This window comes from Coregonus clupeaformis, chromosome 28, assembly GCF_020615455.1.
Source record: "Coregonus clupeaformis isolate EN_2021a chromosome 28, ASM2061545v1, whole genome shotgun sequence".
In the NCBI taxonomy this organism is placed as follows: domain Eukaryota; kingdom Metazoa; phylum Chordata; class Actinopteri; order Salmoniformes; family Salmonidae; genus Coregonus; species Coregonus clupeaformis.
Window position 1 is genome coordinate 21213085 of NC_059219.1, and position 15695 is coordinate 21228779.

The window sequence follows — 15695 nt, forward strand, 5'->3', positions numbered from 1 at the left end:
CAGATTCCAATCAGAGAGTTCCATACGTGCGTCAAACAGAGGCAAAGACGATGCAGCACCGGAGGCCATTTACGCCCAAGTGACCAAACGTGCAAAAAAGAGTGAGATAAAGGTCACTATACGGCCTGAGATCCCAGTACTGCAAATAGGATCAAATAAGCAGTCTGTCAAAAAGGAAGAGGAATCTCCCACAGACATGACCTGCCTCAACGACTCACCCAGCTCACTCACAGATCCCACCGCTGACACCAACTCTCACCCAGACTCTCAGCCCCAGCCTGGTGATTTTGTGTTCTCAGAGATAAAGCCCAAAAACGGCCTCCTCCTTGACCAAACGTCCCCCAGTACGAAAACAGAGGAGGACGTTTCAGTAGGTCCAGCCTTACCTGTAAGAGAAACACAGAGAGTTAGAGATAGGGTAGAGCTCTCAAGACAATCACAAGTTCAGTCTTCATCTCAGGACAGCGTTACTGGAGAAGTGGAAGAATCTGAAAAGAAACCCTGTGATGATGAGTCACCTATTTCTGTAGATGAGACGGAGAGCAGGGGTCAGAATAATGTTGGGAAAAGGAATTGTGAGAGAATGAAAGGTGATGCTGAGGTCAGAGATACAGGGCAAGGATGTCAGAAGCAGGAAGTTGTTGATGAAATTTTACATGACTTAAAAACAGAGACATCAGAAACAGATAGAGCATGTCAAATTGAATCTAAAGATCACAAGGAAGAAGGGTCAGAGAGTTCAAAAGGTTGTGACAGTCAAATGAAGAGCGACACATCACATTGTTCTAATGGTCAGTCACACAACCCAAATGTTGAAAGCTATTTAGAAATCAACAGACAGAATTCACAGATCAACCAAGAAGGAAGGTCAGACCCAAGTCAAAAGAGCCCTGCAGCCGCTCCCACCACCCCAGACTGGGACTCATCCTCTGACCTCTCTCTATCCACCATGACCCCCTCAGACTCATTCCTCTCATCTTTGACCCCCAGTTCAGCCGACTGTCTGACTCCAGGTGACCCGTGTGTTGGAGGGGAAAGACCAGGTGGTTGGAGGGTTCTGGGGACAGAAACCCCCCACAGAGACTCCGCCTACTTCTCTGACAGTGACTGGGAAGGGGAGGGGCTTAGCAGGAAGGGCAGTGATGGACTGAGCGTGACCAGACCCAGCAGCGGACGAGGTGGAGAGAGGGGGACGCTGACAGGAATAGAAGAGAAGACAGAATTGGAGGATGAGGGAGAAACCGGGGGAAAGAGTCCCTTGAAGAGGATTTCAAATAAGGGAAATTGAAATTGAGAGGGAAAAGGAGACAGTTCTTGAACAGAATGCTCATGTGCAGGATATCTCTCAAAACAGTGATGGTGGATATAAAGACATGTCAAGTATTCAAGAGAACGATCTCAGTCTGAATGAAGTAGAACATAAAACAGGGCTAGAATCAGAACAGAGAGAAGATTCTGGAATATTCCACAATGAGAGGGGAGAGTCAGATGAAAAGAGGCTAGTCCATTCGCGACTACTGTCTGATAACTCACAGAGCAAGGATAACAATGAGTTTATAGCTAAGCTGTTCTCTAATTTAGATGATGAACCTCACAAAGGGTTCCCTTACAATGATGGAACTCAAATTGGTAATCATTACACAGAAGGTGTGATTTCTCATGTGGAGTCAAATGATTTTAGATTCCATGATTCCACAGACAAAGACTTGACATTGCCTTCTAATAATACCACTAAGACAGATTGTTTGAAATCAATATCTGGCATTCAGACAAAGGATAACAAACTTGAGAATGAAGAACTTCTAGGTATTGAAGAGAGAGACAATGATCATTCCGTAAATGACACTACGGAACCAGTGACAGCGTCACACGGTGACCATGATAACAGAGAGTCCAGGCTATCTAGGTTCTACGGTATTCAAACCAGCGAGGTCAAACTCAGTGACGATATTCCGGTAGTACTGGAGCCCAATGATGGAGAGAGCACCAATGACGAAGAGAGCAAACTGGCCTGTTCTTTCTGGGCCGAGGGGGACACTGAGGGGTCTGAAAGAGAAGAAGGGAAAGGTCTGGAGATTCAACACACAGACGCCAATGAGCTTGGCCTGAGAAACCTGTGTTACTCAGAGGAGAGCGAAGACGAGAGGGCCAAGGCCAAATCAGAGACAGAGAAACAGCTTGCCGCTGGAGAGCTGTGTAACGCCATGAAGGAGAAATCTCCTCAGAGAGGACCAGTGACAGGGAGCCAGAGTGGGTCTTTGAGCAGGGATGGGTCTGCTGAGACTGTGGACAGGGAGTCGTCAAAGGATCTGGAGTTGAAGGCTAAAGAGCTGTGGAACACTTTGGAGGAGGACGAGGGGAGAGGGGGAGGAGCGGTGAGGGGGGAGTTCGACTGTCATCGCTTCCAGCAGGGAGACCTGCACCTGTGGCCATCGGAGAACGATCAGTGGGCCTCGCCGGAGAACAGAAACCAGGAAGCTGAACTCGGGTTGGAATTCTTCTCAGGGTTCGGAAAGGCCTGGGAGGAGAGGGAGCAGCTGGTGGTAGGCCGGGAATTCTGGGAGGCTGAGGAGAACGATGAACTGGCGGGGAGTGAGCCTCATCCAGCCGTCCTCCAAGATAGTGAAGATACTTCTAATGACGAGAGGCAGGGACGGGCAGCCTACCTGGAAATGGAGGGAGAGTTGTCCCAGAAACAGGCTCTCTCCATTAGCATTGACAGCCAACTATCCCAGGCACTAGATGTACAGCAAGAGGAGAAATATAGAAAATCCAGATAGGTTTGACGATGATGAGCAAAATGTTGAAGGTAATCAGCTGGCGGTTGAGGTCGAAAACCGAGAAATCCCAGAGCATGAGACCTTTGCAAGAGGGAGGGAGCAGTTCAGGTCACTCACGGAGACGGGTGGAGACAGTGAAAGTCAAACTGCATCTCTTCTAAACGACTTGGAGGGAAACATTGCTCTAGACGAGGGAAATCAGAACTTCAACAGGTTGAATCATCTCAGTGAAGTCCAAATGGAAGAAGGGGCAATGGCCAAAAATAACATAGCAAAAAGAACAGGACTTTGAATTAGACAACCATCTTGCTCCCACAGTAAAGAGTATACATTTGGGTGTATCTATCTGCCTCACTGGAGTACCACAGGTAGATTTGTCAGGATTAGAAGATATTGAGCAAGGATACGCATTGAAGAAGCTGACTCTACTCACCAGCTTGTGGGGGAGGACAGAGAAGGGGGAGTAGTCATTGTAAACACAGGTGTGGATTTGAGAGACATATCTCTTCCATGTGACCCTGTGTCTTATCCCAATGATAATGGCTTGGAGGATATAGCCTCTTGTACAGATATGTCTGGTTCACAAGGAGACAACTTTCAGTTCAGTTCTGTAGACTTTCCCTAGCCCTCCTCCTAGCATAGACCTTGATACGCAAGAAGATAGGTTGCAGAGTTTGGATGATTCTTTTCCTAGTCCCCCACCTTCTGTTGTAGAAATAGAGGACGATAGCGGTCTTATAAACCTTGATGATTTAGGGCTCAGATTTCATTACCAGTGCTGAGACAGACCCACCAATGCCCCCCACTCCTCACACTGATATCCCAGAGCCGCCCCCCTTACCACCCACCACAACCCACAGCAGAGGGATCTCTGCAAACCTCGACCTTTCACCTGTGCGTCCAACACTTCCATTATTCTCAGACGAAAGCCAGAACCAGAGCCGCCTCACATCCAACATGTCCGAGGATGACAGAAATAACCTGTCCCAGAAAAGCACAACCACCGCCACCACCACCACCCTCCCGTCATTCCCCCAGAGTCCCCTCAACACCATCCCGGAGCTGTTGATCTCTGAGTGGAAGGATTTGGACGAGGAGCCTTTGGAGGATTTTGAGAAACTGGAGCAGCTGTGCTGCATATCCGGGGATGAAGAGGACACCCTGGGTGACCTCTTCCTGGGGAATCTGGAGCTGTTGGATTCTATGAAGAAGGCGCCTAAGCAGAAAGCTAAGAGCGCTGGGGAGAGTGATAAAGGTGAAGAGACCTTTGGGACCTTCATGCCTGAAGGGAAGAGGAGAGTGGAACTGAAAGAGGAAGTTGACGGAATCTCTGAGAGCGCTGACTGGCTGGCCAGGTTGGCTCCATCGGCGGTCCAGGATATCCCAACTGGGGCCAAACTTTCACCTCAGGAGGAGAAGCGTGAACTACAGTTCCCATCAGCCCTTTCACCATGTCATTCTCCTGACTCCAAGGACCAGAGGTCACTTTCCAAGATGCCCACTAAAAATGGCCTAATGATGCAGGTGAGCATTAGCCTTGCGTTTTAACCCCAAGTTGCACAACTTTGTACATGTATGAAAGTATAAGCCTACACAATTTACAATATCAATTTTCCTGAATATGTTTTAACGTTCATACCCCTATTATCTGTTTCCCTTTCTTCAGGTGTGTGAGGAGAGACTGCAGTTCTCTCTCTGTGAGAATGTTAAAACGAACATCCTTCGGGGGGCGACAGTGAGCGACAGCGTCATTCTCCGCCCATGGGGGGACGAGCCCTTAAATGGGAGCGGAGACACAGTCAGTGTGAAGGATGTAGGAAGGTATGCGCTCTCTATCACAGGAGGTTGGTGGCACCTTAATCGTTGAGGAGGGGCTCGTGGTAATGGCTGGAGCGGAATAGGTGAATGTCATCAAATACATCAAACACATGGTTTGATGCCATTCCATTGGCTCCGTTCCATCCATTATTATGAGCCGTTCTCCCCTCAGCAGCCTCCACTGCTCTCTATGTATTTTGAGATTTATCAAACTATTGTGGTGAATGATGACAGACAGACAGATAATAAAATAAGAGGTCTTTTTTTCTGTTCTTAGCGAAGAGGAGCCGGACCCCGAACCCAGTTCTGAACCCCAGAGTGAGTCTGATTCGACTGACAGTGAACCACTGACTGTGATCGAGCAGCCAGAAGTTACACCCCTTCAGCCTGTGGCAAACCAAGCAATGAAAGGTACCTCCAGACTTTTTTTGTGTGTGAAGATTTTTATGAAATAGGATGCAGCATTGTTCACATTCACCCGCTCTGCAGGTGTGTAAATTGTGTGTGTAAATGACATGTTCTAATGGATAGATTGCTTTTTGACACAATCTTTCATGTCTCACTTTTTATCTATTCCTCTCTTTTCTTTTACAGCCAAACTGGCTCGCCTGTCCCTCTCCCTCTCCCTCCCTCCTCTCCCTCTTGCTCTCCCTCTCTCCTCCAGTCCCAAGGGAGGGTTCAGGGAGGGGGGGCTACACAGAGACAGGAGTGGGAGACGGAGGGGTGTGTCCACAGGAAGTGACCCCGATGAGGATGAGGAAGAAGAGCAGGAAGACGAAGGCTCCAGGAGGGTGATTGTTGTCACGGAAACAGACGTTGGCAAAAGGGTGGGGCTTAGGAGTCTGCTGAAGTCGCCAAGGGAACCGATAGACAAAGAGAAAGACAGAGGGAGAAATGTCTCCTTTTTTGATGATGTCACTGTCTATCTCTTTGATCAGGTGTTTGTTTAGTTTTTTCCCCCCTCATATATTGAGTCAAGTTACTCACTTTCACTATATTGGATGTACATGTACTGTCTCAGCTCTGTTTCAGTCCCTGACTCTTCATCTCTGTTTCTGAAACAGGAAATTCCAACCAGTGAGCTGAGTAGTTCCACCCCCACTAGTCCAGCTCCAGCTCCAGCTCCTGGCAAAAGCACTAAATTAGATTTACATGGTACGTACTACGTATGCATGTATGTTGCTATTAGAAACCATATAACGGTCCTGTACATCATTCACTTCTGAGAGCCAATAGAAAACGTTTTGACGAAATCACTACAATAGCGAGCACCTATTGGAAAGCTCCCATCTGATCCCCACCCACTGAAATTGAGAACACCTCACACCAACCCTTTTTCTAAATATTCACCCCCAAAATGTATCTCTTGTAATTATCCCCTGTATAGACCCCCTGGTTCGATTCCAGGCTGTATCACAACCGGCCGTGATTAAAGAGTCCCATAGGGCGGCGCACAATTGGCCCAGCGTCGTCCGGGTTTGGCCGGTGTAGGCCATCATTGTAAATAAGAATTTGTTCTTAACTGACATGCCTAGTTAAATAAAGGTAAAATACAAAAATAAAAATCCCCCACACACTGTGACATGGGGAATTGAGTGGGGACATAAATATGGTGCTCAACAATGCACGTCTAAATGTGTTTTCCACCCTATCTCCAGAAGCCGTCCGCTCTCAGTCTCTCCCACTGATCGCTTCATTTCACAGAATAATGAGAGTTTTGGCTGATCCCCTCTGGGTGTTTTGAATAGACTGTATATAGAAAAGCATCAACACCAAAATAATATACTTTCATGATCTCTGTCAGCATGCAGAGTTGAACAGTTCAAAGCTTTGCAAGGAGAGAAAGTGTATTTTTAACTTGGGAGTGTGGGCCTTTTTGTGCTTCGGTTCTGCAAGAGGATGTTTGTACACACATATACAGTATATTAACTAATTATATACCATTTATGTCAAAAAAAAATATTACATATATTTTTAAATAACATTTACTGTTTTATGCTTTTGTTTATGTTTTATGTTGCAGGGGTCAATTCGATTTTATGAAATGTGTTATAATGTATCCCCTGAATTCAAATGGAATTTTCTCCAAACCCTAGTACAGTATGTTTGTGTATGTCATAGTTGTAGTACAGTAATTCCGTAATTCCCTTACTTACACCATGCTCCTGTCTTTCTACCAGGAGCAAACAGCAAAGGCAAAGACTCAAAAGAAAAGGGGACTTGTCAGTCAAACCGAGGTCGCCCATGGGGGCCAACCCAGTGACATCCTCGCGTTTTACCGTCAGCCCAGCCGATGACCCCCACTTGGTGTGAGGCAGGGTTCCGGAATCCTCAGAGTTGTTCTGTAACCCTCAGAACAGGAACCTTCTGAGAGTGGCCAGTGGATTCCCACCCCAACCATAACCATTCTCAGAGGCTATTTTTTTATCGATCAGGCAACGGAAAGAAAAGACTCCCGTTCTAGAAGCTGGACACATTCCAGGTTTTACCAGCTACCGGTCCTTGTACGAGAAAGGTTGTTGATACAATAACTCCTCCCTTTGCCACTGTATCCAAGGGTCGATTTATAGACACTGGCTGGAAGTGGTTGATGGCAAAGGCAGTTTGTCCTAGGCAAAGAAGAGTCTGGAGCTTTGTAAAATCTGAAACGCATTTGACGGCTATGCAATGGGAGTCATTGTGTACCAGCTTACCTTCTCTTTACCTGCTTCTTTCGGTTGTCTTTACCCAGTATGTACTGGGGGATGCACTTTCTTTTAGTCATGTATCTGTCTATGTGTAAGCTTGGATTTAAATCTTAAGTTTGTAAAAAACGATTTTCATTGCAGTAAGTCATATTTTAGGCAGCAGTTGGGGCCAGAAAACATCCTAACTAAGTATTTGAGCATACTCATTCAACATTTGTACAAATATAGTGATACAAGTGTATACAATATCATTTTAGAGCTGTTTAATTTAGATGTATTCTTAGACTGCACGAAAAGATGAAAACAAGCTGTTTCTATATACTTTTATTCTAAAAGACGATGTCTAGCTATTATTTATTTAATTGATTATTTATTTATTTAAAAATGATTTCCATGCTATGTAAATATTGTTTGGGAAACCCTGCTCTAATGTATCTATAACATGTTTCAATATTTTCTAATATGATTCAATGTATAGTTGTCTTGTCATAATTTTACTTTGTTTGAGGACAATTGATGTAGCTTAGCATGATAAAATGGAAGCTTCTCATCGGTAAATATCTCCAAAAGTTAATGTATTTGTTGATTTACATTCATTTTCTACTAATAACAACCCATCATGCAGTCAAGCTCCAACTAGTCCCTTTGTTTAGTCAGTTTCAACATCCGTTTAAAACCTGTATTGTTTAAAGAATGGGTTTCATGGGATACTGTATAAAACCAGGGGAAATAAAAACAACATAAAAACTGTGAAACATTTATTGAACTGTTTTATGAAAATAAATTGTACTGTCTTATATTCTTAAGTCAGAGTATTCCTTTTGCTGTCAAAGGAGACTGGACTGGTGTTCAAACAGTAGGTCTTCTCTAGATGCTTTATTGCCTTTTGTCTGAAATGAAGGATCAAACTACTGTATTATGTAGCTAACAATGGATGGCTCAAGGGATGTTGCATAACAATAGCTAATCTTATTTCCCATCCCCCATCTCTGGTTATGGGGGCCTGATGCCTATTATGAAATTGGGATAAAGGATGGTCAAGGATAGGTTGAATAACTAATCTCCAAAATAAAAGACAGAATGACTTGCCATTGAATATAGAAAGCATTAAGACTGGAAATATGAGTGAGATGAAGACCATTCACATTTATCCATGTCTGATAGTGGCCTGTACTACGGATAAAAACAGCAATTCCCATAAAGCCTTGCTCAAGACTCAACATAACGTCACAAACCTCTGACCACCCATTGGATTATTTATGATGACGCATTTCGTCTGCGACTCGCTACAGAGGGCAACGTTGATAACACAAGCAAACATTTGTAAACGTCGAACGCATTTCGAAAGTTGTTGGATTTGTAGTTTTCTTTTGACGGCAGGAGTTTCAAACTCCGAAAGGTAAGTTCTCATATGTTTGTGCCGTATAATTTCAGCTAACTTGCTAACGTTTCCCTGTTATTTAACTAGCTAGCTAGATTTAGCTAGCTAACTGCTATTATAGCCACGGTTATCCAGCGAGGCCAGCTAAAGTTAGCTAGTTATAAATGAATAAATTAAAACCCATAGTTAACTGTTTTTATGGTAAAGATTCTAGATTCTCTCATTTGGCCTTTGCACACATTTTTGCTCTAGGTAATTTACACTGTGTGTGTTGCGCGCTCAGCTGTGGGCTAGCTAGGAATTTACTTTCCATATCCCTCCCAATGTCACATAGCCTTGTCCCACATTGTCGTTCCTTTCCTGCAGATGTCTCTGGCTGATGAACTCCTGGCTGATCTGGAGGAGGCGGGGGATGAGGGGGAGGACGGGCTGTACCCGGGGGAAGAGGGGGAGAGTGATGGGGAGGCGGGGGAGGGACAGGTAGAGGGAGGTTTGGAGGACATCCCAGAGGAGATGGAAGTGGACTACAGCGGAGCTGAGAGTGTCTCGTCCATCGCTAAACTACGCAACAGCAAACAGGTCAGGGTAGTGTGTGTGGAGCTGCGTACCGTCAATATACTACAACAGGGTTTCCCAAACTCGGTCCTGGGTGCATGTTTTAGTTTTGCCCTAGCACTGCACGGCTGATTGAAATAACCAACTCATCAAGCTTTGATTATTTGAATCAGCTGTGTAGTGCTAGGGCAAAAACCAAAACATGCACCCAAGGGGGCCTGGACTGAGTTTGGGAAACCCTGTTCTAGAACAAATAAGCTATTTCCCAAGGTTTGTTTTGAAAACCCACAATTTATTTGTTTACAGTTCTCAGAGATCATGGACAAAATTGCAATCTATGTTGAGAAGCAGCGCAAGAACTCTGAAGGTGATTATTTACTGTTTTATGTATTTGTTGTCACATACACCGAATAGGGTTGTTTTACAGGGTCAGCCATAGTAGTACGGTGCCCCTGGAGCAAATTAGGATTAAGTGCCTTGCTCAAGGGCACATTGTGTGATTTTTCACCTAGTCTGCTCGGGCAGCTCTATAATTGGCTGTTTGGATGTCTCGTTCTGGGGTTTATGTTCCACTCTGAGTACAATGGATTCTGATTCTACTTGAATGGTTTCTGATCCTCCATCTTGTGGTTTTACTGACTCTCCTCCCTTTCTCTTCAGTCTCCGGTCCAGTTGAGGCAGACCCAGAATACAGGCTGATCGTTTCTGCCAATAACCTCACAGTAGAAATTGAGAACGAACTGAGTGAGTCCACTATGTCCATAAGTGATTGTGTGTCAATATGCCGCTGTAATTTGCTTGGTTGCATTATGTCTAATGTTGTAATCTTTGTTTGTCTTTGCGTCAGACATCATTCACAAGTTTGTCCGTGACAAGTATTCCAAGAGGTTCCCTGAGCTGGAGTCTCTGGTGCCCAACTCTCTGGACTACGTCCGTACTGTCAAGGTGAGCTTATGTTTGAGGATAATTCACCTCCAAATCAAAATGTGTCTACATTATTTAAACTCTGTCAATATTAATTTCCCTCTGTTCCCTGCTGTTGAGCTGAACACCATGTTTGTGTGTGTAGGAGCTGGGGAACAACCTGGACAAGTGTAAGAACAACGAGAATCTGCAGCAGATCCTGACCAACGCCACCATCATGGTGGTCAGCGTCACAGCCTCCACCACACAGGGGTAAGAGCAGGGACACACATCACAGCCTCCACCACACAGGGGTAAGAGCAGGGACACACTCACAGCCTCCACCACACAGGGGTAAGAGCAGGGACACACATCACAGCCTCCACCACACAGGGGTAAGAGCAGGGACACGCATCACAGCCTCCACCATACAGGGGTAAGAGCAGGGACACATCACAGCCTCCACCATACAGGGGTAAGAGCAGGGACACATCACAGCCTCCACCACACAGGGGTAAGAGCAGGGACACATCACAGCCTCCACCACACAGGGGTAAGAGCAGGGACACATCACAGCCTCCACCACACAGGGGTAAGAGCAGGGACACATCACAGCTTCCACCACACAGGGGTAAGAGCAGGGACACATCACAGCCTCCACCACACAGGGGTAAGAGCAGGGACACCTGGGGTTGATTCAGTTGGACAGGTCCACCAATGGGACCGAGTACCTATTCGGTGGAGTACACATTTACATAATGTTCAGATAGAAATATGATAAATAGACCTTACATTATATACACAACAGGGAACCTTAACATCCATTTGGTTGCAGACTACCTTTCCATATATTGTTTCTATCTCAATGATGTTGAAATATCAACATGACTTATTTCCAGGACGATGCTGGGTGAGGATGAACTGAAGAGGTTGGAAGAGGCCTGTGACATGGCGCTAGAGCTGAACCAATCAAAACACAGGATCTATGAGTATGTGGAGTCCAGGATGTCATTCATCGCTCCTAATCTGTCAGTCATCGTTGGAGCCTCGACCGCAGCCAAGATCATGGGTCAGTGATTATGATGATTTGTTTTTGTATATAATTTACAGGATTCTCACGTTCTCTCACATAATGATAATCTCGTATTCTTCCTCCCTGTGGTGGTAGGTATTGCTGGGGGCCTGACCAACCTGTCTAAGATGCCAGCCTGTAACCTGATGCTACTGGGAGCCCAGAAGAGGACCCTGTCAGGGTTCAGCAGCACCGCTCTGCTCCCACACACCGGCTACATCTACCACTGTGATGTGGTCCAGACTCTACCCCCGGTCAGTGTACCACACTTGGAGCTGTGTTCCCAAGAGCTTTGTTTGACTGTGGCTTTACCTAAGCTAACAAGAGTTATCTCTGTGTTGTTATAGGACCTGAGGAGAAAGGCAGCACGTCTGGTTTCAGCTAAGTGCACCCTGGCATCCCGAGTAGACAGCTTCCACGAGAGTGTAGACGGCAAGGTGAGGGCTGGAAGAGGGAAGAAAGAATGGGTATATAAATGTCTGTTATATATTAACTCTGGTCTTTTTTCTCTCTCTGTGCAGGTGGGCTATGACCTGAAAGAGGAGATTGAGAAGAAGTTTGATAAATGGCAGGAGCCTCCACCAGTGAAGACTGTCAAACCCCTGCCAGCACCGTTGGATGGACAGAGGAAGAAGAGAGGAGGACGGAGGTATTTACTTTAGGGATGTGTAGATAACTGTGGTCCTGAGTTGTAATTTTTTTCTAAGTGCAATGTTAAACAGTATTGGTGGTCTCATCTCTTGTCTGTCCTTGTCCAGGTATCGTAAAATGAAGGAGCGTCTGGGTCTGACAGAGATCAGGAAACACGCCAACAGGATGACTTTCGCAGAGGTCAGAGCATCTAATCTATCTTTCAGGACAGCTGTTTACTATATTTTACTATGTTTAATTACAAATAATATGTATTGGTCTTTTTAACCAACCACCCCCTCTTTGTCTCTGTTTCTCTCAGATTGAGGATGATGCGTACCAGGAGGACCTGGGTTTCAGTCTGGGCCAGCTGGGGAAGTCGGGCAGCGGCCGCATCAGACAGGCTCAGGTCAACGAGGCCACCAAGGCCAGGATATCAAAGTCCCTACAGAGGAAGCTGCAGAAGCAGAACATGACGTACGGAGGCAGGTCCACAGTTGGCGGCAGGTCCACAGTTGGCAGCAGGTCCACAGTCGGCGCGAGGTCCACAGTCGGCGGGAGGTCCTCGGTTAGAGACAACTCCTCAGGAACCAGCTCCAGCGTAGCCTTCACTCCACTACAGGTAGGCCTAATTGGTTTTGTTTTCACATGAAAAAAGCTACAGGTATTTGGTTTTATTATTTCAACAAACAAAGCACTTAATCACCAGTAACGTGAGCATTGACCAGCAGGCGTGGCCTCCTCGTTTCTGTTTGTGGTGGAATTGTACTGTAATTCAACTCTGTTCCTCAGGGGCTGGAGATCGTGAACCCGCATGCAGCAGAGAAGAAGGTGGCTGAGGCCAACCAGAAATATTTCTCCAACATGGCAGAGTTCCTCAAGGTCAAGAAGGAGGGAGAGGGAAAGTGAGGAGTACACATACAATTCATCATACACACCATATACTTCCACACAGCGGTGCTGATATACAGACATACCAACTTGTACACTGCTCAAAAAAATAAAGGGAACACTTTTAACATTGTCTTGCATTAGGAGGAACCCAGGGTTCAACCGCACCAGCATATGGTCTCACAAGGGGTCTGAGGATCTCATCTCGGTACCTAATGGCAGTCAGGCTACCTCTGGCGAGCACATGGAGGGCTGTGCGGCCCCCCAAAGAAATGCCACCCCACACCATGACTGACCCACCGCCAAACCGGTCATGCTGGAGGATGTTGCAGGCAGCAGAACGTTCTCCACGGCGTCTCCAGACTCTGTCACGTCTGTCACATGTGCTCAGTGTGAACCTGCTTTCATCTGTGAAGAGCACAGGGCGCCAGTGGCGAATTTGCCAATCTTGGTGTTCTCTGGCAAATGCCAAACGTCCTGCACGGTGTTGGGCTGTAAGCACAACCCCCACCTGTGGACGTCGGCCCTCATACCACCCTCATGGAGTCTGTTTCTGACCGTTTGAGCAGACACATGCACATTTGTGGCCTGCTGGAGGTAATTTTGCAGGGCTCTGGCAGTGCTCCTCCTGCTCCTCCTTGCACAAAGGCGGAGGTAGCAGTCCTGCTGCTGGGTTGTTGCCCTCCTACGGCCTCCTCCACGTCTCCTGATGTACTGGCCTGTCTCCTGGTAGCGCCTCCATGCTCTGGACACTACGCTGACAGACACAGCAAACCTCCTTGCCACAGCTCGCATTGATGTGCCATCCTGGATGAGCTGCACTACCTGAGCCACTTGTGTGGGTTGTAGACTCCATCTCATGCTACCACTAGAGTGAAAGCACCGCCAGCATTCAAAAGTGACCAAAACATCAGCCAGGAAGCATAGGAACTAAGAAGTGGTCTGTGGTCACCACCTGCAGAACCATTTCTTTATTGGGGGTGTCTTGCTAATTGCCTATAATTTCCACCTGTTGTCTATTCCATTTGCACAACAGCATGTGACATTTATTGTCAATCAGTGTTGCTTCCTAAGTGGACAGTTTGATTTCACAGAAGTGTGATTGACTTGGAGTTACATTGTGTTGTTTAAGTGTTCCCTTTATTTTTTTGAGCAGTGTATTTCCAAGTGAATGCACAGATGGGGAGTGACACACATAAACACTGACTGATGGAAAAGGCCTCATTGCATAACCATGGGGAGAAGATCGACCATGACAGTGAAGAAAAATATATTATTTAGATTGTATATTTGTTTTAGAGCGTGTTGTGCTTTTAAAAAAAACATTGACTCCATTTTAATAAAATGAAACTAATACTGCCTCGTCTCATTACTGAATGTATACAGTGCATTCTGAAAGTATTCAGACCCCTTGATTTTTTTCCACATTTTGTTTACGTTAGACTTATTCTAAAATGGATTTTAAAAATGTTCCCTCAATCTACACACATAATGACAAAGCAAAAACAGGTTTTTAGAAATGTATGCAAATGTGTGAGTGTGTATATATATTTATATATACAGTACCAGTCAAAAGTTTGGACACCTACTCATTCCAGGGTTTTTCTTTATTTTTACTATTTTCTACATTGTAGAATAATAGTGAAGACATCAAAACTATGAAATGGCACATGGAATCATGTAGTAACCAAAAAAGTGTTAAACAAATCAAAATATGTTACATTTGCGATTCTTCAAATAGCCACCCTTTGCCTTGATGACAGCTTTGCACAGTCTTGGCATTCTCACAACCAGCTTCACCTGGAATGCTTTCCCAACAGTCTTGAAGGATACCACATATGCTGAGCACTTGTTGGCTGCTTTTCCTTCACTCCGCGGTCCAACTCATCCCAAGCCATCTCAATTGGGTTGAGGTCGGGTGATTGTGGAGGCCAGGTCATCTGATGCAGCACTCCATCACTCTCCTCCTTGGTCAAATAGCCCTTAGACAGTCTGGAGGTGTTTTGGGATCATTGTCCTGTTGAAAAACAAATGATAGTCCTACTAAGTAGGTGTGTCCAAACTTTTGACTGGTAGTGTGTGTGTATATATATATAAAATGGAAATATCACATTTACATAAGTATTCAGACCATTTACTCAGTACTTTGTTGAAGCACCTTTGGCAGTGATTACAGTCTCGAGTCTTCTTGGGTATGACGCTACAAGCTTGGCACACCTGTATTTGGGGAGTTTCTCCTATTCTTCTCTGCAGATGCTCTCAAGCTCTGTCAGGTTGGATGGGAGCGGTGCGCCGTCTGGCCACTCTACAATAAAGGCCTGATTGGTGGAGTGCTGCAGAGATGGTTGTCCTTCTGGACGGTTCTCCCATCTCCAAAGAGGAACTCTGGAGCTCTGTCAGAGTGACCATCGGGTTCTTGGTCACCTCGCTGACAAAGGCCCTTCTCCCCCGATTGCTCAGTTTGGCCTGGCAGCCAGCTCTGGGAAGAGTCTTGGGGGTTCCAAACTTCTTCCATTTAAGAATGATGGAGGCCACTGTGTTCTTGGGACCTTCAATGCTGCAGAAATGTTTTGGGACCCTTCCCCAGATCTGTGCCTCGACACAATCCTGTCTCTGAGCTCTACGGACAATTCCTTCGACATCATGGCTTGGTTTTTGCTCTGACATGCACTGTCAACTGTGGGACCTTTTATAGACAGGTGTGTGCCTTTCTAAATCATGTCCAATCAATTGAATTTACCACAATGGAAACAGGATGCACCTGCGCTCCATGTCCTAGCAAAGGGTCTGAATACTTATGTAGATAAGGTATTTCTGTTGTTTTTTTAATACATTTGCAAACATTTTGAAAAACTTGTTTTCACTTTGTCATTATGGGGTATTGCGTGTAGAGTGATGAGGGGAAAAAATAATTGAATCAATTTTAGAATAAGGCTGTAATGTAACAAAATGTGGAGAAAGGGTCTGAATACTTTCCG

General features: G+C 45.6%; 2 protein-coding genes across 3 annotated transcripts; both read left to right on the forward strand.

Moving 5' to 3' along the window:
* Positions 1-3567: 3567 nt before the first annotated feature.
* LOC121542901 lies at positions 3568-8084 on the forward strand. Of its 2 annotated transcripts, none has more exons than XM_041852508.2 (6): positions 3568-4304; positions 4447-4601; positions 4876-5009; positions 5193-5536; positions 5663-5753; positions 6779-8084. In XM_041852508.2, exons 1-6 carry the CDS (start codon positions 3576-3578, stop codon positions 6859-6861), a joined length of 1536 nt encoding a protein of 511 aa, XP_041708442.2. In that variant the 5' UTR covers positions 3568-3575; the 3' UTR covers positions 6862-8084. The 2 variants fall into 2 exon arrangements, with proteins under 2 accessions (XP_041708442.2, XP_041708441.2); XM_041852507.2 differs by having other exon boundaries at positions 6789-8084.
* Positions 8085-8556: 472 nt separating this feature from the next.
* On the forward strand, positions 8557-12883 carry prpf31 (PRP31 pre-mRNA processing factor 31 homolog (yeast)). The gene is made up of 13 exons (XM_045208427.1): positions 8557-8682; positions 9032-9245; positions 9528-9588; positions 9882-9965; positions 10069-10166; positions 10291-10397; positions 11024-11193; positions 11293-11450; positions 11544-11633; positions 11718-11845; positions 11955-12027; positions 12149-12448; positions 12619-12883. The coding sequence occupies exons 2-13, from the start codon at positions 9033-9035 to the stop codon at positions 12733-12735; spliced, it is 1599 nt and encodes a 532-aa protein (XP_045064362.1). The 5' UTR covers positions 8557-8682; position 9032; the 3' UTR covers positions 12736-12883.
* Positions 12884-15695: the final 2812 nt, after the last annotated feature.

What these genes read in the sequence shown, in the direction of transcription:
- LOC121542901 (XM_041852507.2), top strand. Translation starts at nt 3,576, where the DNA reads ATGCCCCCCACTCCTCACACTGATATCCCAGAGCCGCCCCCCTTACCA. An exon ending in GGCAAACCAAGCAATGAAAG is followed by an intron (nt 5,010 to 5,192) that starts GTACCTCCAGAC and finishes TTTCTTTTACAG; the next exon opens with CCAAACTGGCTCGCCTGTCC. An exon ending in CTGTCTATCTCTTTGATCAG is followed by an intron (nt 5,537 to 5,662) that starts GTGTTTGTTTAG and finishes TTTCTGAAACAG; the next exon opens with GAAATTCCAACCAGTGAGCT.
- prpf31 (XM_045208427.1), top strand. Translation starts at nt 9,033, where the DNA reads ATGTCTCTGGCTGATGAACTCCTGGCTGATCTGGAGGAGGCGGGGGAT. An exon ending in AGAAATTGAGAACGAACTGA is followed by an intron (nt 9,966 to 10,068) that starts GTGAGTCCACTA and finishes TCTTTGCGTCAG; the next exon opens with ACATCATTCACAAGTTTGTC. An exon ending in AAGAAGAGAGGAGGACGGAG is followed by an intron (nt 11,846 to 11,954) that starts GTATTTACTTTA and finishes GTCCTTGTCCAG; the next exon opens with GTATCGTAAAATGAAGGAGC.